The sequence below is a fragment of the Tamandua tetradactyla genome, chromosome 18 (genome assembly GCF_023851605.1).
Source record: "Tamandua tetradactyla isolate mTamTet1 chromosome 18, mTamTet1.pri, whole genome shotgun sequence".
Taxonomy (NCBI): Eukaryota; Metazoa; Chordata; class Mammalia; order Pilosa; family Myrmecophagidae; genus Tamandua; species Tamandua tetradactyla.
Window position 1 is genome coordinate 49577620 of NC_135344.1, and position 24992 is coordinate 49602611.

Below are 24992 nucleotides of genomic sequence, written 5' to 3' on the forward strand. Positions count from 1 at the left end.
AAAAATTCACAGACGTGGAGGTGAGAAAAGTTTGTACTATGATAAAGCATATGTAAAATGCAAAAATTGTTTTTTTTACTTGAAAACAGATTTCTCTTTAAAAAATAAAATAAAATAAAACTCCTAAGTTAATTAGGGAAAATATGGAAACCAAACCACAAAGCTTCCTATGCAAGTCAGTGGAAAGTTGCATAACCTGCCACTAATTGAGGATATGTTTCCTTCTGCTATCCTTACTTGATGCCTTCTTTTAAGAGGAAAGGCACAGTTTGGTGGTTTGGCCTAGTGAAATAAAAATAAATAAGATGTTGAAGGCAAAATTAGAAATCATCATGCTTACTTAAAATGGCAGCAACTGTGTGGGGGCAAAGCCACAACATGGCCCGGAATCTGGGCATCATATAATTACTGCAACACAGATATTTCCTACCACTAATTGCTATACGTCCAACCAAACCACAAAATAAGTAACAGGCGATCCAAAAGCACTAGGAGATTGAGTTCAGAGGTCTAGGAAAGGGCAGGAGTCTCCTGTGACCAGTTTCATTTCTACTACTTCGCCCCCACAAGCACTCCCTTACAATTTTCTAGGCTAGATGTTCTTAAAGCTCAAGTTTTCTGTAGAAATGATCTTGAAACACACTACAGATTTAACAACATTTTTATGAAAAAATTTAGATCCGAGTATGTACTATATTGACCCACTGTATGGTTCAAGAGCTTCTTAAGATGAGGGCAGGTCTCATAGGAAGCTCATTTATTTATTTACTAATCATTCATTCAATTGCACAACATATACTTAGCACCTTTCTTCATACCAAACGCAGAATTATGTGCTGGCAAAGAACAGTGAATTAAAACCCAACAATAGATTATAAGGATGTAAAGTGTAAAAGAAAAATATGTTTTAAAAGAATGATGCTATGGAACTATTAATCTTCCCCACGAAAACCTAGCAGTGATAAGTAAAATTTGTTGTAATAGAAAGATATGCAGATAAAAGAGCTTAGTTTGGATTGTAACTTATTTTTATATACAGTAGTTATATTTGAAATTGTGTATATCAAATATTCTGGATACACTCGGCAATAAAACACATATCAAACATTAGGTAGTAAATTACTTAAGGAAGCACAGGGAAAACTCATCTGATCTCAACTAAATCTTTCCTGACCTCCATTTCTTTCACAGTAAAGATAATTCCTTTATCCTTTTTTGATCCAGAATAAAAGAGAGCTGCCTACCCTCTCTTAAAACCATCCTTCTTGCAAAATAGGCATATATGACTTAAATTTAAACAATTTCCATTGTTGCATTCAAAGAAAGCACTCAGAGGATATGAAGCGCCCAGAAAGACCAGTAATTAAATTGAGCAACAGTAGTAATATAAAAATGGAAATAGCAATTTTCCCTTAAAAACCTTTGAGTGGAGAGGTCTAAATTTCATTAAGTGTTGAAGTGCCTGACAATATTTAGAACGATTATTTTCTACCAATGAGTTACACTTAAACATTCGTATAAGTAAACTTTTTACTATATTTTACTATGTGCTTCATTGGCCCAATGATTTGGAGAAATGATATAAAATGTTAGCAATGGAAGAGCCTTAAATAGAAACAGTGATAATATTTTCTTAAAATTCTAAGCAGGAACACATGCAGTTAAATCGCTCCATGAAGATACAGAACAAGAGAGAGCCTGCTCATTTCTCTGGGCTCCATATCTTTTTCCAAAGAGTTTGTTAAAAAAAAAAAAAAAACAACATAAAACAAGTGGAATGGTGAATCAGGTAATAAGTATACTAGTAACATACTAATATCTGCAAGAGCATGTTAGTTCCATGAGGTGAAGTAATACAGGACAACTTCTTTATGATTTTGGTGGCTAGTATCATATGCTGTATATGACACTCTCCCATCCCACAGATCTGGAAACAGCACACCTTCCTTGCAATGAATAAGGTTCATAAACATTTTGGTCAGCAATGACAGGACACTAGCAGCACCAGAAGTAATTAGGATGACTTTTTTACACTGCAGTTATAGCTCTAAGAATCCCTCCTACAAGCACTCGATTTACCATGTAGGGCAATTTAGTTTTACTAGTATCTCTGCATATCCATAAAAATACTCCTTCAAAACAGAGACCAGAAAACAGATACTCAAAAGAGAAATAAACAGACTTAGTGGGGAAAGCATCTCTCATGGGTACCAGACTTTTACCACCTAATTCCACCTACCAGAGAGCCAACAAGGGTTTGGTTCACAGAACTTCGAAGAAAAAGAATTCAGTATTCTGCTTGAGGGGTGGGAGGTAGGGGACCTTTTATACAAATGCAACATCTGTAATCTGCAGACCACACTGCCTCCGATTCCTGAAACCTCTGCAGAGGAAGAAAGCAATTGACCTAGATAGTGAGACATAGAAAAAAGGGGACAGAGAGGATATCAGCAATAGGATGGCAGAGGGCAAGGCAACGTGCTTGATTTATGGTCATCACTGCTCTTTACTTTCTACTTCAACATATAAACTATCAATTCCAATGTACAACAAGGGGAGGAGGTGGAGTGTGCCAGTGGCTAACCATTTCAGAAAGGGGTAGAAGGGGAAACACTATCATTTCAGAAAGAAGGAATTATCTGGAATCAATGAAATGAGATTTTTTTAACAGTGTGTATCACTTGTTCCTACATATCAATCACAAACTATATATATCAAACAGAGCATTGCCTAGTTAAGATGAGTAATTGAGGGAATTCCTTTAACTCTGGTTTTATTTGAGATGGAGTTTGGTTTTGCTATGAGATCATCTTCTTTTTCCAATCTTTATCTCTATATTATTTTTCTTATAGCATGAGTAAAGATGGAGTAGTACAACTAAATAGGTTACTTTATCTGTACTCAAAAAGAAAAAAAAATTCTCTCTATGACTGCTGGTCTATTAAAAATGACCAAAGTTCATTCATAAAAGAACAAAGTTCACAGTTCAAGGGGAAATACACAAGGAAAAGAGGTCCCTAATGGATAAAAGAAATGGAAAATGGTATCTTATAAGTAATGTCTGAAAGAGCTGGGACAAGTGATCTGGAAACGTGAAGGTAGAGGGGATGACATCTAGAAGGTACACAGCAGCCCCCCATCATCAGAGGGGAAAAAGAGGAAATTTCTTTAATAAAGGCACAAAAGATTTCAGCATAGGGAAAAACTTCTTGACCATAGAATTTATTAAACACACACAGCAGGACAAACAAAAAGGATTCCTACCCCTCCAGACTTCTACTATTAGCATTAATTTCTAATTGAATTAACTGGTTTAAAGAAATCACTAGCATGAGAGAGGACCCATGGTGTAGGCTTTTGAAGTCTCTCCTACTTCTGATGAACTGTGAAATTTGTGGGCTGGGATGAAAAGGAGGGATGAGGGAGAGTGGGCCAAGGAAATTTTACATCCTGCCAATGACGATTTCTGACTGTTAAGGGGGTTCTCTTGTATTTTCTTCCATGTGTAGCTAAAGCAACCACACGTCCACGCATGGCCGTTTCCCCGGGCCACCAAGGCAGAGCAGGTGTCTCTATGAGCTAGCAAAGCTGTTAACTGAAATGCAAATGTGGGATGAGAGACAAATGAGCTGAATCCAAGAAAATGAGGGGACCTGGTGGAGTCCCTGAACAAATGTCCTTCCCTCACCTACAAGGTTTGGCTGTCAGTTAAGAATCGATCATGCTGTCCAGTCTTCCTGTTTGAACACTCAAGCCCGTGAACACCTTCCTACAGCCCCAGCCTCCTGTACACAGAGAGGCAGAAACACACGCCTTCCTATCTATCAACTCACTCTGGAGCACTCACAGGCAAGTGACTGCATAACCTCCAGCCAAACGAGGTAAATGACAGGACACACACACCAAACAGGCTGGCGGCACCTTAAAAAGTCACTGAAAACATGCCCTTTGCAAGTCCACAGCAGCCCTTGCTCCCTTTTCCTCTACTGTTGGGCAAAATTGCCATGGATACACTGTCAGCATAGCCACTGCCTGATGGGGTCCAAACCAAACGCTCCTCACGCTTCTCAGGGAGCTGCTCACCTGTACGTAATTGACATCTCAGCTGAGACCCCTATCCCCATCATGTCAGGCCACCTTAAAGCACTGTTCACTTTGGAGAAAAGAACAGTGGCCTTGGAGCCAATAAAAACAAAGAGTGAGCTGAGTTGTGTTTCATTAAGTTAACGCAACTCTGCCAAGAATCATATAATCAGAAACCAGCTTATGAAAATTGGCCATAAAAAATAATGAAAAAGGACCCTGTAAAAGTCTTTCAATGTTGGGAGTCATTATTTACCCCAGGATGTAAGGGCTGACACATAGGATACATGCTCTCTGTAATTTTCTCTTTTCCTAAACAGAGACTTGGAAAATACTAATTCCCCTGCCAGTGTGCTGCCTTGTTCCTTAAAATCATGAGGGTTAATAGCAAACAGAACCTTTTTTGATCTCTGTGGATGAAAACTGTGCATTTTCTGGTTTCTTTATTTAAAAAAAAAAATTAGATAGCGGCTGTTGATTTTAAACATGAGCTACTTAGGACCACAAGAAGAGAAAGTCATTTTTTTCTTGTTAGTAACAATTTATAAATAGAGGGTGAAGAGGATGAAGGCTGTAAACTAATGGTATCATTTCAAATAAAGTAAATATAGGTTCTGCAGGCCAGCAAAAGTCAACTTAATATATGTTAGCAAACTCATGATACACCAATGTATTTAGGTTCAGAGAGCAACTCAGACACAAACAAAGCCATAAATCTCAGACCAAAATAGCCCATAAAATTCAAAATATTTTCTTTGGGTGACACAGATCTATACTTATATTGGCATAAATGGTCATGGGTTGTCAACACAGATATATCAAGATATTCACCTAAATCACTCCTCAATCTCTAGAGCTTAGCTTGTAAACTCTGAACAGTTTACTTTCTTGAGTCTATATACGTCTAATTCTTATTTACGTGAGAAACTGTTTAGGAGTAAAAGAAATATGCTGCATAAACATAGTGGTTGTGTCTTGGAAGTTCTACAATCAATAATAGACCACTCTTTCCATACTGTAAAACTGTTCAATAAAACTTAAAAAATATGTATACTGGAAATTTGTTTTCCATTTTAAAAAGAACCTATTTCCCTAGCTAAGTGATTCCAAGAAGAAGACCAAAGGATTACTGTCATTACCTTAGTTCTAACTAAGGACTCAGGAAATACTTAAGATGCTGAAAGGTAAGAGTTTAATGTCCTTATTGATATCAGTTTTTGTTAGGCATTTTTTCCTCAAATACTTCTCCACTTACCCCCTTTAATGGTATAGTAAATGTCAAGTAACCTTTATTAATTTGAAATAACTTTAAGGTAGCAGAGGCTCATTTTTTTATTCCCTCAAGGGATATCTTATCAATTTATGATTATTAGCCACCTCACTATTTCCCACTCTTGCACCCCAAAGGAGGAAAGGGGGAAAAGGATAAGGATAGAAAAACAGATGGTGACTCCCCCTTCTCCTCTTCCCAGCCCCCATCAAATTTTCAAAGTGTATTTTTACAGCTGGAAGAAGTGTGGAAAGAATATCCATTTTAAATTATGGTTCAAAAATGTATTAGAAAGCAGAGTAAGCCACCAGTTCAGCCATGGAATTTATGACTGATTTGCAAGACATCATTAGAGTGCAATCCCAACACACCTTAATTTGGATAAGCCAGAGGTTCCTCTTTCTGAAAATCTCGAGTGTATAATCCAATTAGATTTGGACAAGTGCTGGAAAGGCAAACTACATTTAAAACTACTGGCTAATAAATGTTTTCTATGGTTCCTGGCTGAATATCAGAGTATTTACAGCTTAGACTTCAGGGCCAGGCACACTCAGGCTTGTGACTTTGCTGAAACATTTAACCTCTCTAAGTTTCAGTTTCTCCATTGGTTGAAAAAAAACAAAAAATACACAGCCTATAAATATCACCCACCTCACAGGAATGTTGCAAGGATTAACTTACATCCATGTAAACAGACTGCAAAGGCTGAATGTTGTAAGTACTTAATACATTTTAGATAACTAGGCTTGAAAATGCATCCTAAGGCTAGATTAATAGTTTATACACAGAGGAATTTGGTAGTATTTGCATGGATAGGAAATAGTCTTGTTCTGCAAGAAGCAACTGTGGTTTGCTATAAGATGTAATAGTGGGCAAGTCAAGGAATACTCAAGGAAATAAGTTATTTACTATTCTTTCAGTGATTCCCCACAGCAATTTCCCTAATGCGACATCAAAGGAGAAGCTAGGGATCCAGTTTTGGTCACATTAGCTGGATACGTGTGGGTAAGTGCTATTTTGTGAAGTGCCCATTCACATGTCAAATAAGGGGAGCTTGCTTATTTCTGTGTTAGTTTAATTACTGACTGAAGGCTCGCACTCCACTGCCCATACCTTCCCAACCCCTAAATCCTTTCCACTCTTTCCTCTGGAATTTAGGACTAGTCATTAGCAAAATCTCCTAGACCCTCCATCTTTTCTCTGAGTACTCTCTTTGTATTTTAATCTGCCAAACTTGGCTGTCTCTTACTGCTGCTGCTTTCCTGACGCCCTCTCAGGGGATGGTCTTTTTCTTTCCCAGACCAGGTATACCAGTGGGCCTAGAAATGTAGTAGGTGACAGCTTTTCTTCTCACTGCTCCTTCCAGACTGCCCTCCTGTCCTGCTCCCTAGATGGTTCCAGCATTGTATCTTATGTCATCAGACTGTATCCATCCTTACTGTGCTTATCTACAAGTTCCTGGGTTACTCTTCTTTAACTTTTGAAAATTTTAAATTTTACATGCCCCTATCTTTCAGTGCTAGTTCTACCATAATCATCTATTTCAATATTTATGCAGTTGATTCCCTAACATTTTATGCTAGGGCCACTACCAGCCTTTCTAACATCTTTGTGTAAGTAAGAAAAACAAACAAACAAACAAAATGCAATCTTTCCTCCAGGTGGATCCATCCCCATGTAGGTTAGGCAAACATAGGTTTGATGAATTTTAGCCAGCGATAGGCTCCTCAGCCAGGCAATGCTTAAGAGCACACAGGCAGCCTTAAGCCTAGCCCCCTTCTTTCCTCTCATTTCAGACATTCACTGCATAACATTAACCTAAACACAATCTCAAGCATTCCACTCTCATATCACCTCTCCTTCCAGCTCACTTCCTCAAGGACACCAAAGCAAACAGTCTTTTGGCTCCAAGGAAGACCTATTCCTTTACAGCATCCCTTATTACAATCATGTCATCACTCATCTCCACAATCAGCTTAAATTCCATGGAAAATTATTGCAATGACTAAATTTCACGCACCCTCAACTCCACTGTCGCTCTCTTGCTCCATCATTCACCCTCGGCAAAACCTCCACCCTCATCAAATCCAACTCTGGCCTCCCAGATGTGACTAGAGAGGGGAGATAACCATGCCTCACAGTAAACTCAGAGTTAGCAACATGAAGAGTGCCTCTGATGCTCTAAAACACCCTCAGACAAAAATTCATACCTTCTCGTCAAATCTCCCCAACCACCTCTATCCTCACACCCTCAGCAGATGAACATGTTTCCTGGAGATAAACGGAGCAACAAAAAGGGAACTTTCATGAGATCCTTCCTCATATACTCACCTACCTGCATCTCTACCAACATCCCTGACTTTTCCTACTGCTGACATTAGCAGATATGTCTATATTATTGCAAAGGCCAATCTCTGTGTGCGTAACATATCTCACTTCTCATCTGACCAAGTACATGGTACCAGGAAATTCCTCCCCAATTATCAACTTCTCCCTCTCAACTGATTTTTTTCCCATCAATATATAAATACACTAATCTAGGTCTTCCATCTTTAAGAAAACTTTTTCTTGATTTCACTTTATCCTCCAGTGATTTTTCCCATTTTTTTCCCTTCCTTTTACCTCAGAAAAAAACTTGAAAGAATTGTCTATATGTGTCTCCAATTTCTCCTCTAACGTTTAGGCTTTGGTCTCTCCATCCCACAAAAACTGCCACTATCAAGTTCATCAATAACCTCCATAGCTATATCAGTGGTGATTTCTTAATCTTCATCATAATTTGACATCTATAAAAACCTATTTGAGTCACCCATCTCCAGAAATACTTTCTTCATTTGGATAGAAGATACATTCTCCTATCCATCCATTTTCATTTGCTGGTTCCTGCAAGCTCTTTAGCCTCTTAACACGGAAGCACCCCTGGGCTCGGTCTTTGTGCCTCTTCTTTTCTTATTTATTTTCACTTCCTTGATGATTACATCCAATTTTTGTTTTTTCAGATGTCATCTATAAACTGCTAACTTCCATATGTACATTTCCAGCAAGGTTTCTCCCCTGATCTTCAGACAGATAATTCTAACTATTTAATATATCCACTGGGTGTTGAAGGGGAGTCATGCTTAATATATTTAAAAGTGAACTGATCAACAACTAACTCCCTGCCCCCAACTACTTCTCTTGCAGATTTTTCCAGTAAAGTTATTGCCAGTGCTATTCTCTTCTTGCTCACACTCTAACTTTTGAGTCACCCTCATCTCCTTGTTTCATATCCTCCTCAATCTGTGAGCAAATCCTGTTGGATATACATTCAACTATACCAAGAATTGGGCTACTTCTCCTCACTTCCAAGGCTACTACTCCCTTAATTTAAACACCAACACCATTCACCTAGATTATGGTGATGACTTCCTAACTGTTCTCCCTACTTTTGCCCTTGTTCCCCTACTGTTCTTGTTCTCATCGATCCTGCTAAAATAAATGGCAGATCCCTGTGTCTCTTATCAGACAATGGTTTAACATCTCACTCAAGACAAAAGCCAATGACAAGGGTGGTGTCAAGGTGGCTCAGTGGCAGAACTCTTATCTGCCATGTCGGAGGCCCGGGTTCGATTCCAGTGCCTGCCCATGCAAAAAAATGTCAAGACATTATACAGTACAAACTATTACTCCTCTGTCTTCATATTTTACTCTCCCTCACTCATTCCAGCCTCCTAATCACACTGTTTCTGGAACATTCCAAGCACTCTCATTCAAGTTCTCACTATACCTTCTACCTAGAACTCTCTCTCCTTAAATATCTGTTCCCTCCCTTTCCTTAAATCTTTTATCAAATGCATTCCTTTCTCCGACTCTTAACTCCCCTATTTTGCCTAATATAACTTCTCACCACTTAATAGGCTGTGCATTTTATTTATCTGATTTTTCTTGTTAGCCCTATCTTTCAACAGGCATAAGCTACATAAGAGGTTTGATTTTGTTTTTGTTTTCTTTTACTGCTGCTGACTCGAGCCTAAGACAGTACGTGGTACACAGTGGAAGCCCAATATATACGATGAGTGTGAGAGTGAACACCATGAAGCAGGCAGTGTCATGATAGGAACGATCCTAACAAGATTCTCCTTCACCCTATGGAAGGAGAACAGTATGCTCCATTCACCAGCTATTCTAGAAAGCCAGAAACTGCCATGCATCTCTGCCTTGTTCTCTCTTAACCACAAGAACTGGCCAAGGCTCACAACAGGACCAAACAATGGGGGATCTGAGTTTTCAAAAGATATTGATAAAGAGACATTAAGTCAAATGAAAATTGGTTAAAAAAAAAAAAAAAGGTAGCATCCACAAAGTAATCTGGAGTCATTTTACTAAGAAAAGAATCCGTGTTTCCAGTGTTAAACTCCTTACTCTGCTGCAGATCAGATAGGAACTGAATCTCTATCAGGCCGTGAGGCCCATGAGAAAGTACATCAATTTAAAGGCAGGTGTGGCCACTCAGCAGGCATACAGAATACAAAGGGACTCCTATGACTATTAATAAAATGAATGGCTCTGGGCTATTACTGAAATATGATATTTCTGCAAAGATCCTTGAAGGTTTGATTGTCTAAAGATAATTAACTAATTTCTATGACTCTACTGGCAGATACCTTAATGACAGTCTTTCTTCCAAATCTTGATCTGAGTCCATTTGTGGGGTTAGTTGACACGGTAGAAAAAGTTGAGCAGTTTTTATGGGACAAAGACCAGCACAACTGAAGTATATAAGTTACATACTGCCAACAGAATCTTCAGAATGATAGCATGAATTAACATGGTTAGAATTTAGAGATGGGATATGTTCCCCATAGAGGTCTAGAGGGGCCACCCTTTCCTCAAAGGTGTTTAACAAGAGTGTACCTTGTTTGGCTCCTGTTTCATCATGAAGAACGAAAGCACTAATCTTGATTTACAAATGACAAATCAAGGAACACATCTATTATTAAAGTACTAATGATCACAAGAAAAATCATCACAATCAGAAACAAAGCCCTGGTATTCTCAGTCCTATTATAAATAGATCAAAACCACTAGATATTCCCAGAAGTCCTTTCACCTTGCAGGAGAAATATACTGATACTAATAACACCCATGACAATTCTCTAGGAAAACATGTACAATTAAAAAACAAAAAAGCAAAGAACTGTACATGTTTCTTAGGTGCTAGTCTTTTTAGTTAAAAATGACAGTACATCTAAGTAAGTGATAAAAATGGTAGGGAAAAAACTACACCTATATGGTGGGGTATAGTGAATTATCAATTAGTGAATTCTACATAACTTTTAAGAGCACAATTGTTTATATCTTGAATTTTGTCACACTTACCTCCATTTTCCTCTCCATTAGCATTTGCCTCAGCCATTTCTGTGCCATCTAATTCAGACTCACAGCCTAAATCCAAAGTTCCATCAGCTGGGCATGATGACTCCTCTTTCTACATTATTTTTTAAAAAATGATGATTTATGGAGATATATAAGCAACCGAAAACACTCATAATACTTTCAGAATCCTTAAGTATTATCACAGTTTTTTCTGATAACATTTTAAAACCTGTACCCCCAAAAAAGGTTTCCTTTTAACGTATGTTGGTTTTAATACTTCAATTCTACATTCTTCCTTACAACACAGAATGTGCCTCAGCATACTAAATACCCAATTAACTACAAAATGCAACTAAAATAATACAAGCCTTTTTAGTTAACTTGCATTATTTTCTGAACCACACAGAGGGCCAAGAGCCTGATGCTTAAGAGCTGAAGAGGAAGAATGCCTCGTTCTTTGCCATGAATAATTTTTTCATTAAAATAAAAATAAAAATGCATTCCTTTTTTAAAGGAAAGTAATGAACTTTAAATATAATCCATCGTTTATTAACAGTGACTTTATTTTTAATTTATAAGAAATAATACATCAATTTTACTCATCGCAATCTATGTAACGTTTTGTAGATCATCAACTTCTGTCCTTCCTGGAATTTCCCCATTTTAGATGGCATTTCCAAGTCTAGATAAAATTAAAAAAAAAAACAAACAAAAAAAACAAAAAAACTATATGCCACTAAAATAATTAGGCCTCAATTATCTAAAGCGTTTTCATTTTATTTCTCTTTTCTCTTACAAGAATGCATTAGTAAGAAAACCCAACTTCAGCTCATCGATTGTTTTAAAATTTATTACTAACTTAAGTCTGCAAGTTTTCAAGCAGAATGAATAGATTTTTTTTTTTTTTAATAAAGACAGAAAGGCACACAGGTGTGAAGCCTGAATATCAACTGATGGCCATTAACTCAAGTAGTTTATGCCAAACTTGATCATTTTAACTTTCTGATTGATGATCCATGGCACTTCTCGATGTAAATTTTAAAGAATCAAGCATTTTAAGGACGCCACAAATATTTTCCATTACCATATGTTAGCATGAGACCACAGATATGCTTTCCTTAAAGAAAAATGTCATTGTTTATTCTTAATATGAAATCTTCTTTAAGACATATGACAACATTTAGAAAGCATAGGGGTCATTTTTCTATTCTACCCTTCACCCAAATCTAATTTTGTTCACCTTCACATGTCTGAAAAAAATGCATGAAATACAGTAATAGTGTAACAGACATACATAATATGCCGAACAATCCAACTTACTTTGAGAGCATAGAGGCCTGACTTTCCAGGGATTTTGAAGAACGTTCCATCCCCTATTCGAGTGTTAGTGTGAAGCATTGCATTCAAACAGGCTAATGGAGAGGTTCCACTAGAAAATAAAAGTGTGCAAAAATGAAGCAGATGAGATGGAAACAAAATTGTTCTCTGTCTCTTAAAAAAAAAAAACAACACAGACCCTCTTGTATGCCTTTTAAAAATATCCTCCCACTCCTGAAAATATCTACATTACAATAACAGGCCAGTCCAGTTTCCACAAAGTTAATCAGATGTATCTGTCTAATAGGCTTCAAGTAAAAGTCTGAATCATAATTATGCGTTTATTAGGAAAGCAAACAACACAACATTTTCAAGGAGCCAAAGACCAAGTATTTATGTGGCATTATTTTATAAACAACACCACGAAGCTCCAGGTTTTAAATATTATAGACAACTTGATGGTTGCACTTGAATGATCAAAAAAACCAAGTTCAAGGACAGCTACATCCTATAGGTTGAAAAGTAACAAAAGAATAATAAGAAACCAAGAAAGAACTGATTTGAAATTACAAGTATTAAAGTTACTGGCAGGACTGCAATTCTCACATGGTCAAATGAGAATTTGAGTCTGTGTTTATATCTCTGATACAGCTTCTACAGTGGCATCCTTTTCTCAGTTAGATATGTCAGATAAATAAATATGTGTTTGGGAACTCTGCCCAGAGAAAAATTATGTACTGTAGTAATGATGTGACTGAACTATTAAAGCAACAGATTTTTAAAGGTAAATCAAGCAGGCATTAAATTAATGATTAAAAAGAATCAAAGCACATACATACAAATATTACCAAAATATATCCAAACACTCAGAAAGATGGCTATGACATGTATAATATGCACATATTTCCTGGGGAAGACTTTAGATTTTTTGCATGTGTTTTCCTTGCAAACTGACATTTTTAAGGAAATAGAATTGTCTCTTTCAGTTCATTATAATGTCTCCATATAAAATTTACTTCCTGATATGCTAAAAGACCAATATTTGGTCAGACCAATATTGATCAGAAGTCTCATACATCTTCGGGGTATTGGGTATTTAATCCAAAACATTCTCTGGCAAGCAGGCTGTTAGGCATTATTGAGCTTTCAAAGTTTGACCTTCTGGGTTTGAAATATCATTTTATATTACCAAATTAAAAGAGTTTTCTAAAAACCAAGATTATCAAAACTTCTATTCACTATGAAAAATGCTGCTCAGAAAAATCATTGGTAAAATGAAAAAATCACATCTGATGAGTTGCCAGCACACATTTAATAGCAAGTGAGCATATATATATATATGCTGTATATATATATGACTCTCTCTCTCTCTATATATATATATATATAGTTATAAAAGTTTATAAGTATTATAATAAGAACACTCTTTATTATTTTAGGAGGCAGCTTCTCTGCGCCAACACATAAATATGATTCCATTGGGCTTGACAGAAACAAGGGCCCTAATAGAAATTTGGTCAGAGTACAATGCAGTTATAACTCTAAAGTACACATGGTAATAATGTTGTGTGTTTATGTAATATCTTTCCTCATGAAGCTCCTCAAGCTTACAGATCTCATTTCATTGTTTTCCCTCACAAAAGATTTTGTGCTTATATTTAAATTAGACCCAGACATATGGAGATAGTAAAATACATTCATCTCTTCAGCAATGTTTCTCCATGAATAAATCCCAGATAAATAACACCATATATGTTATACTGAATATATATATATATATAAATATATATATATATACACACACTGCTATAAAATATATATTTTTTATCATTACACTTTTCAGACACAGGCACAGGCAATTTGAAACTAGGGATCATTATGCTGGATTTTGGCATTTTAATTTAGTAAAACTGTCAGAAAAAAAGTCCAAAGGGACTTGGCAAGAAGATATACAGCACAAGTGAAATAGAATCCATTACATAAAAATGACACAATGTAGACTTAAAAAAAAAAGATAAAATGGTATACCTATCATCAAACCTCACATATACTCTCTCTGCTCTTGAGTACTGAATCTTAATAAACACAATTCCAAGAACTCAGATTTATAATAAAAAATAATGCAGACTTAAAGAAAACTGAAAAATACTGAACAGGTATAATTTAAAGTCACCATAAAAACATTTTCTTTCTAAGGTATCACAAACTGAAGATAATTATACAAGGTAAATTGGCTATTTAATAGCCGTTTACCGATATGCTTGCTGCCAACATATGCGATAAGTATTCAGTTTCATACATATAACAAGCTCTGTTGAACATGAATATATCATGGAATTACACTGTTTATTAAGTCATTGAATTCAAGATTTTTACGGAAATACATAAAAATACAGATTTCTCCAAAAGTCTCTCAAAGACTACTCTAATTTTACCAAATCTTTCTAAAACAAACCTATGAAATTTGTTTTATTTCAAAACTATACAACATTTGCATTTTAGATGAATTAGAAAATACTTCACAATCTAATGACAATTTTACAACTCAAATCACTCCTTGATTAATCACTTAGTTGTAAGCATATAACTTGCATTTTTTACCAAAACAAAACTATTCAAATGTTCACTCTTACATAAAGAACAATAAAATACTCACATCCGAAGATGTATATACTTTTGACAATAACATATTTATCCAATAAGAATATACGCAAAGAATTGAATTCTAAAAACCTTTTATACTATTTAGGTGTTGCTATTATTTTCACCCAAACTCATAAAGTATAGAAAATGTTGACTGTTTTTCCTGAAGAAGCCATGCCTAAATTAACTAGAAATGAACAGAAGTCTAATTTATATAATTGTGCTATTTCTATATTCACAAAAGCTAGACCTGATAAAAGCCCTTGTTGAGCCTACTTTAAAGATGAAATATATTTAAAACACAGTGACCGTGTGTGAAAGTTAGGGAATGCAAGATGTGCTTTAAAAGTCTTGCTTTTAGATAGCAGGAACACCTTCTACATCACACTTATTTATTATTTTTAATTTCTCCAAATGATTTTTCTTCACAGTTAATGCAAAGGTTACACAACTTTAGTCAAACTAAAAAGTAAAACTTTCGAAGCAGCGTATAGGAAGTAATAAAACATCAATGTTCTAACAAAAAATAAAACCTTTGAAATTTCAAAAGTTACTTACTTTCTACCAGGATGAATTGGAAGATCCGCAATATCCCGATTTATAAAAGGGAAACAAAGAAAAGGGAAGAAAGAAAAGAAAGTTAGTTTTTTGATTCAAAACACAATTTGACATCTAACCACTTAGATTTGGTTGCCTACTGGGGGATAAGGAAAGAATGAGAGGGTTAGGAAAAAGAGGACTTTCAGTCTCTTCCCTAATACTTCATAATATTTTCATTTGGCTTCACAATGCACATTTACTCACATATTACTTACTTAGAAATAAATAAGTAGGACAAGTTTTGCTCCTCACACTTCTCTTTCTTCGATCCCCTATTATAACGTGCCTCTTTCCTATACACCTGCCAGTGTAGATATGCGGCATCTTCTACTTGGTTGTCCCTCCCTCCACCCTGTAGGTGTAAGGATGTGGAACCCTTCTGGTTTGTTTTCATTTCCCACAACCCCTGAAGCAGAACAGGGGTGGAATGCGGAGGCAGGGGAGCAGGCATAATTTAAACTGTCTAGACATCAAAGAATCCCCAGAGACACTCTGCCGAACCCTGGTCCTGTGTGAAATACAGAAAAACCATGGCTTTATCTCATCAAATTGCTGATGGAACACATAAAATTTTACTAAGAGTGCTCATTCAGTGAAGTAAACGGATGGCCTGTCTGGTTTAATACTTTTAAAACCAGGAAGAACCTAGGGAATGTGACTGGAAGAGTATCTGCAGAAATGACAAAGAAAATATCATAACATAGGCCTCCATTTCTTCAACTATAAAACGATAATGCTCTACAAGACAATATTTATTAGTCAAACTCTTTATTAAGTACCTCTTCTTAAGATTTCACATGCAAGCTATTTTTCCTGAAAACATCTTAAACCTCATTTTTTCAAATATGAAGACATCAAAAAATTAATCCTGCATGACGTAACTCTAAAACTCAACAAATTCAACAAGCAGTTATTAAGCACCATTATTAGACAGTTATTGTGTCACATAACTATTAATATAAATGAATAGAAGCAATTATATGCTCTTTCTCCTTTCAACAATTTAATTACCAGCTCCTTCTATGTATTTCCAGTATTGACAGCTCAGAGAAAACACCTTATTATAATTAAGGATATATTTTTAAAGGGAAATTATGTGAGTCTCTGGGGTACAGGTAACGTGTTGCTTCTAGATATGGGATCTTTGTGTCCACTGTGCAAAAAGTAAATTATTTACTTAGGATTGTGAACTCAACTCTATTTTTGTACACTTCATAAAATGCTTTAAAAATGTTAAAAAATGAATCATGTATCCTTGAATTTATTGTCTCTTATTTATATACGTAATGGGCATGTCCCTTCTAGTGGACAAAGATAAATTATTTCTACCAAAGAATGAAGATGACTCTTAAAAACACACAAGTACAGATGTTACATCAGTAGAAAGATCATTAATCAATCAAAAGATGATTAAAAACTATCCTAGAAAACCAAATCCAAACTAACTTCTTACTCATGAGAAATATTACCAGTAGTTAAGAACTGCCTGAAATTACTGAAAATAAAACCTTAAAAGCCAGCATGGTTTGTTATCGGAATAATCCCATCACATATTAGCTAAAAAGTAACCCACAGCAACCTTGACATTTGATTTAGAAGACACGAACCAGATAATTACCTCACCTCATATTGTAGTAGAAGGGCTTTAAAAATTATAATATGGATATATGCTTTGGTATATCAAAGTGCCCCAAACTTCACAGATCCTGAAGATGATTGCTAATTGAAATTTTTAACGACATTTATATATGAGGAATAACAATGAGTAGTGTTTAGAAAAATATATAAATAAATAGGGACAACCAATCAACTCAAAAGATGGGTTGTATTTAAAAGACAAAATTAAAAGACATTTTGCAAATTACTTTCTATGAGGAATATCTATATTATGTTCAATATTCTACATGTCTCTAAGGTAAAGTTAGAAATGTAGTCCTGGTCCTCTTTTTATTAGGTGGAGATATCAAAGAAATAACTGCCAAATGGCATACACTGTCAAATGGTGCAATTTAACAATTACATTTAAAGAAACAACTTTAGATTCCAAACCTCAACATGTCTCCAATTGGGTTGAACAATAAAAAAGATATTTTTATCAGGTTACAAACAGATAGTTGGTCTTCGACCTTATATCCTTTTTATAGAGACTACCAAGCTACCACTATGTAGCTACAGTGATTCATTAAGCCAGTCGTCATAAAACTGTCCTTTTGTTTTAGGAGGCGGAAATTGAGAGCCATTAATACAAGGATAAAAGATTGGCTAGTATTATTTTTAAATAGACTTTATAAGGAAATGTGTATAAACCAAAGCATAGTCCATAGTATAATTTTTAAAGGACTCCAACTAAAGCATGAGGTGAGGTGGTTATCTTTGATTATACACATCCAGTAAAGAATATGCCAGATGCATAGCCATTCACTGGCAATTGTTCCTCTACAACTATGCATGTCATGCCACGCCATATTTCCGTCACTCTATTAGGAAAGGCAGTACACCTCAATGAGTAAGACTGTGGTCCCTGGAGCCAGTTAGCCTTGGTTCCCCTGCACTCTACAACATGTACTAGCTATGTGAGTTTGGACTCCACGTCTGGATCTTAGGTTCCTCAACTATAACCCTCAACTATAACATGTGGATAATAACAGCCACTATCACATTGAGGAGTATCCTGAAGAGTAAATATGAGTTAATACACATGAAGTGCTATGGTAACTGTTCAAAAATGTGGGTTATTAATATTATTAATATGGTAATGCCACTCAAAGTACCCTACATGGAGGATGGCAGAAGGAAAGTAACTAATATTATATCGCTTGTTTAAAGGATTTGTTCAGCTAAGATTTTATTTAACTTTTAATTTCATTTCCCCCATTAGCAAAAATGGAAGAAATGGAAGTACATACGTTCCTTGTCTATAGTCTTTCACACATGAAAGGTATTGAAAATCAGCGAAACTTACACATTAAGGGGAGCAGGAGAAGAATGATAATAAATATTTTAATTATTAGAGTTACCTTTTATTGAGCACCTATAATATGTCTGAGCTTTTACACTATTATCTATACTCCTTACAGCCACCATAAAATATGATTCCAAGTTTTATAAAGATTAAGGATCTAAAGGAAGTCAGGGAACAATTCAATCACAGAGTTGAAATTCAAATTTCAATCTGATTCCAAAGCCCATGCTCTTTTCACTATTCCACATTCTCTCTACATAGATTTGCTTTCTCCATTTAATTTCCCATGGATGAATGCTCAGAAAGAATGGCCTGCACTTGGAAACAAAGAAAAGTGAGTTGCTTCTAAACGGAAAGGTGGATGGCTCAGTCTCCACCCAACAGTGCCTATAACCATGACTTCCCCAGGGTAGAATTCAAATATTATAACAGAAGGTGATGCTGTTGGCTATTTTCCTCAGGTAATGCTTACCCATGAAAACTAAGGACAAAAGAACTTTGAGAGAATATGGAAGAGAATTCAGACCCATAATTTAAACAACTCTTGGTAGAATCAGATCAACAAAGGATAATACATTCTATTTATTGGACAAACATTTACTGAGTATATAATATATGTCAAGCTAATCTTGAAATAAATATGTACTCTGGTAGTGCTTTTCATGTAAGAGAAATTTAGTCAGAGCTCAACTAAATTTCCTGTACACACACAAAATGGCAAGGGATCTGGGAGAAAGGCAGTTTTGAGGCATGCTGCATAACAAGAGGAAAATAACTGAACTTTAAATACTATCCATGGTAGTTTATTCCAAGCAGATGACTGAGATGTAATCACGTGTGGACCATGTTGTCAATTCCAAAGCAGGGGCAGCCAATCCATGTCTATAGGGGGCTCTTCCGGCCTTTATAACGCCCCCCCCCCCACCCCGCTCCAGCAAACACAAACACGGTATTTCCAGTGAGGCCCCTGAAACATGTGCTCTAAAATAAAATAGTGAAGTTCATATATTAAAGAAAAGAATAAGCATTGTAATTATATTTCACATGATAAATTCGTTTTTCATATTAAAATGTAAATGCTTACGTTCTAGTTGCAGCTATCCCCCCATCTTGTAAAACAAGGGCTAATACTGTAGCATTTCCAAAGCGCTGCATGGAATATTAGTTCCAAGTGATGCATCCAGAAAATTGCCAAATGAGTATGGGGAAGGCAGCATATTGTATTTTCCTTTCGTAGTCTCACTAAATATATTAATAATACATATTAAAGTCTTTGAAAAGCCCCACAATCAAGAAATCTCTGTAACTCAGTGTTTCCTATACACATATAATAAAAGAGTCCTCCCCACTATCATACTTTTCAACATTTCCTATTTAGTTTGCCCATAAATATGTCTGAGGAAATGCTACTTATATTGATTTGATTACACTATACTTATCTGATTAGGATCATTATAAAAAGTACATTGCACTCATCTTTCTCAGGAATGTTTGATTTTATTAGACAAATGCTAAACAGAATTTTTTAAGGGTGTATAAAATATTTTTATCTGTAAAATAAAAGTAATGCCATATGATGATTATTTTCCCTGAATATATTCACAACATTGTAAATTATATCTAGGAACGTCAACATTGAAAAATTTGCAAGTAGTATCCATACAAGATTGAAAATACTAAAATTTGCAATTATTGTATTAGCCAGCAGATTATACAACTTACATAAAAACCATTTGATTTGTTTCCCCTAGTACAACTCTTCCTCTTAATTCCCTATTTCTCTCAATAATGGGTACTATCCTGTTTATGACCCAAGATTGAAATATATCTTGGACTAGTCCCATGTTTCTGCCTGCAAAAGCCTCAGCAAAGATATTTTTTAATTTGCATTTTTCTTCCTCACTTGCTCATTCAAGCAATCTTCACATCATAAAAGTACAATTCTATAAGCCCTAAACTGTTCTCACTCCAATTCAGTGCAGGCACTGGTGCCAGACCAATTTTCTTTTTAAAAAGTACTGCTCAGGCCATGCTAGAGGTAGGTCTAAAAATGAAACAAAACAAAACAAAATTGGTGGTTTCCACTGCTCACCAAAGGAAGCACCAACTCCTCAGGCTGACATTCAGAGCCCTTTGCCACACACCTGGAAGCTTCTTCATCTTCTCCAACTCACAGACCACTCTTCCACAATCCAACCCAACTCAGTAAATCACCGTGCCTCCACGGTTTCCCATTTTTCTTTTTTTGCTCATATGAAACCATGGGCATGGAATAGACTCCCACCCCTGCTTGCTCCATTTTGCTACACACAATAAAACTTTTATAGGCGAGTTTAAATTCCACTTGTCTGGTGAAATTTTTAGTGGTTCTAGGTTATTTCCATTCTTTAAGAACAATCTTAACACTCTGCATGTCTTATGGCTTCTTTTGATCAAAATGGTTTATGCATCTAACTTTCCACTCCTTGATATTTTCAATGAGTTTGTAGATGCATGTCTTACCCTTGTATTATCTGACAAGCTATCCCAAAGTATTCAAAAGGCATTCGTTGAGGTGAATGTAAAAACTGTTATAAAAGTTGTCACAATCTTGGATTTGTGGACATGAGGCAACCACAATGAATCACCTACATTATTTTTAAATTGATGACTATAATCATGTCTGAAAAAACAGTCTACATACCAAACAGGCTGCTATGGCCAAATTATGTTTGCATGCTCTGCATTCCTTTCTTTTAGGGCTCTTCCATTCCTTGGGCAATGTGATTCCAACACGTCAATGAAATGGTCCTGACTTCCCTACCTGGTCAGCTTCTAATCCACACTGGTCAGATTATCCTATCTCTCTGGCCACAGTGATTGGTCAAAAGGTGAAATTAGAATATCTTTTGGGGGATTGTGATATAAATAAAGGCAAAGAGAATAAATTCTTTTCCGTAGGAACATTTGCTGTCAAGATAAAAGAAGATTTGAGATTCTGGGCCTATTTTTGCTGCCATAAGCACAGAGCCTGCTGAGAATAAAACTAACCAGAGCAAAACACAGAAAGAGAAGAGAGAAGGAAAAGAAAGGCCTATCACTTGAACTGGATTATGTAGTCACACTGAAGATGAATTTGTTGGCTATTCAAGTTAAATCAGTCAAAAAAAAAGAAACAAACCCTGCTTCTTTTATTTTTGTCATCTCATTGGTTAAGCGATTTCCAAGTTGACATTGTTCTATTCCTGAGTTTGTCCATCTGTAAAATGATGGGCTTAAAATAAACATGTTTTAAGGATCCATTAGCCCTTTCCTGGTTCAGGTTTTAAGGGCAATGTGAAATGATCTGACTACCGGCATAGCGTCCTTCTAACCAGGCTGCCTGCCTTTACACTTCCCTCAGCCGCAATGCCCTCTGCTCTCCTCTCTTCCCACTCACCTATCAAGGTCCTTCACTTTCACTTCCCAAAAACTACTAATAACCTCTTCAGTCCATAACAATCTTCTCTGAACCTCTATAGGAATTACAGCCACAGCATCTAGCTCTGCACATGATAACCCCACACGGCTCTGTGGTAAATAGTTCCTTGAGGACTCTGACTTTACCACCATCCTTTGCATTTCTCACAATGGAGACCATCAGACTTGAGCAGTCAGAAAACATTCAAGAGCTCCTTGGTAAGCTAACCTTTTGCAATTCACAGAGGACGACAAAATTCAAAGCCTGGCCACACCGAAGCTTCACCTGACTGTAACGGTCTGCACAAAAAATCCTCACCTGACTGTAATTGTCCTGTCTGCACAAAGGACAATGGAGGACCTCGCCAGAGCCATGGCGGAGAGCACAGAGAGCTGGAAAAGGACTGTAACAATAGATGGATGAAAAAATCAGCAGGACACACAACCCAACTAGATTCATGAGATAAGGGAGAAGAAGTCTGGGATAGCTCCAGAAAATTAGGTGTAACTGCTTAAGACAGGCAATACCGAAGGAAAGAGAGATTTGGTGGGGGGTGGGGAAGGTGGCAAATTTAGTTCTAGATTTACTAATTCAAAGGAAGACGTTAAAAATTCAGATACACACGGATCACAGAGTTAATGTTGACACTGGAGATACACAATGGGTGAACTATCGAATATAGATGCTATTGAAGACAGTGAAAGTAGATACAGTAGTAGAGTAATAAAAGAGAAAAATGACTGGCTTGAATTTATTATATCCCAAATGTTTTTTATGAGAAAATAAATGTTCCTGAGATGGTAAAACAGAAAAAAATCCAGCAAAGGATTTCATTATATTATGAGGTATAATCCTACACAATATTTCATTTAATATTATCCTCTATTCATACTTCTACAAAACCATCATAAATACCATATCTAATAGTTTAAAAAGTCTATCAATTTGTTCTAATTCAGTGGTTTTTCAATCTGGCTGTATATTGGAAGAATTTCTTAAAACTAGAAATGTCTAGAGCCAATGTCACTTATCTATTAAATGAAAATCTCTGGACGGGGCTTAAGCATGGGAAGTTTCTTAAATCTCTCCAAAGGATTCTAATATACAGCCAAGTTTGAGAACAACTGGATACACCAGTGACATTTAAATTATGTCGTTTATTTATAACTGAAGAAACACCAATGTGAGGGTTTTAGTGTATACAACCCTTTTTCTCTAATGTTTAAGAATACTTTTTTTAGGAAAGATTTCCAGAAGTGATGTTATTAAGTCACAAGACAGAAATCATTTAATGACTTTTTGCAAACAATGTCAGATGGCTTCTCAAGTGAGTTGTTTTGGTTTACTTTAGCATTATTTGGAGTGAGGGTGAATTACATGGACTGATTTGATTAATTTACTATGTAAGCTATAAACTATTTCTGCTATTTACTTTAACTTGCATTTCTATCATTTTTTACCCATTTCCAAAGCATATTAGTCTTTATGTTTCAGAGCTCTTCTGTCCATGCCTTATGATACTGCTAACATCATCGCTTTTTTCTGATTGTTTTGATTATCTCTTTATGTAATACCTCTAGCATACTAACCAAAAATACTTACTCCATGCATTTGTCACATAATGTTTTGCTTTTTTATATGCAAACATGTAAAATTTTATGTAGTCAATTATGCCCATCTTATCCTTTGTGGCTTATTTTACAGCTTCTAAGTGTGAAAGCCATTTAAATCTGACCATCAAAGGTGGAATTAAATATTACATTGGAATTTTCTTTTCTAATTTTTTCCAATGGTCTTATTTATATTTAAATATTCATATCAGGTATGTCTTCCTCAATATGAAACACAGCTACTTTATTATATGTTCAATAAACATTTATCATTTTTAAAGGTTTTCTATGATTTAGAAAGAAAAAAGCAGTGCTGTTTCCTTGCCCATTACTTCATTTCTGATTTATCCCCTTCCTTGTTCTTGTTAGAAAATTCAGGTACTACTCATCTGAAATTCCTTTATCAGCAGAAGGTCAAAAGAATTCCTGTCAGAGTTGTGCTAGCTATGAGAAAAATTTTACCTTTAAATGTGTGACAAAGGAAATACCTAAAAATAACTCAACCAACCACTACTGTTTTGGATGGCATTCATACCATACGACAAATGTCAATTTAATTTAGCTTTCCTCTCTCCTTCCCCCTCCTGCTCCTTTCTTTGTCTACTAACATTCTCAAGGTAATATACTCAATAGTGGCTTTCTATTGAAAGTATAATCATTAGAAGATATTTTATAAACAGAGGTTTCTATGACATAGTTTTGTGAAAGTTATAGTTATTTGGAATAGAATGAAATACATCAGTAAATCTGAGATACAGATACAAAATGAAAAGAAATTTTAATACACCAAAAGTCTAAATTAAGGGTAGGACCTATTATGAAAACAATAGGCTTTGAGAAACAAAGCATAAAAAGAAATACTAGTAAATTTAAATATCATTCCCTTCTCCAAACTTAAAGTTTTGTTTTGTTTTAAGAATCTGGCACTAGGCCTGAAAGAAATTGAATACACCCAGTTCTTGTTTTAATTTCACCCTCAGGGAAATATGATTCATAAGAGCCCTAAGTTACAGGCAGAGGTTGCAGAAATACTTATGTTTGCTACCGGCCGATATTAATACTCTTCCTTGCAGGGCACTGAGGACCATTCAGTAAAGATGGCTAAGATCAACGCACATGTTAAAAGAAAATAAATAATACCGTTTCAAGCTAATGGTTTCTGAAAGCTATAAAATTATGCACATGTACATATTAATAAATTCTAAAAGCAATGCTGAGAAGTTCGAAATGCACTGCCACCGCTTTACAGAAATAGACATCTCCTTTAGGAAAAAAAATGCGCATTTTGATGACCCATGGGGAGAAAAGCATCTTCACACAAAACAAGATTTCCTGTACATTATTTTACAGGAAATCAATGTTCCAACCAGGTACACGAGGTTCGGCAGAAAACAACTCCAGTAACAAATTGGGAGAGCAACATGTAAATGTAATCTGGGTGGAAAGAGAAAGAACTGGAATGCCAATCAGTGTGTCCAGGAAAAATGATTTTAAACATCAGGCCCCATTTAATCAATTAACCGAGTGGTAACTGATTAAACAGTTACTAAAATTACAGAGATCTAGGTTTTCATAGCGATAGGAGGAGGGGTCAGTCTTCCTTCATTTGTCAAAGCGTCAAAAAATGAAACTGGAAAAATCATGGCTGCCGGCCATTTGGCAAGCACCTTCTTTTTAAGTAAGCACAACTCTAACACACTCATTTAACTTGAA

General features: G+C 35.8%; 1 protein-coding gene across 1 annotated transcript in view; it reads right to left on the reverse strand.

Moving 5' to 3' along the window:
• Positions 1-24992, reverse strand: part of ASXL3 (ASXL transcriptional regulator 3) — a 167148-nt gene that overhangs the window by 85842 nt on the left and 56314 nt on the right. The window contains exons 4-5 of the mRNA XM_077135674.1: positions 12029-12137; positions 10712-10820 (exon numbers count right to left, since the gene is read on the reverse strand). Coding sequence (XP_076991789.1) covers positions 10712-10820; positions 12029-12137 — 218 coding nt within the window. The remainder of the gene's footprint in view (positions 1-10711; positions 10821-12028; positions 12138-24992) is intronic.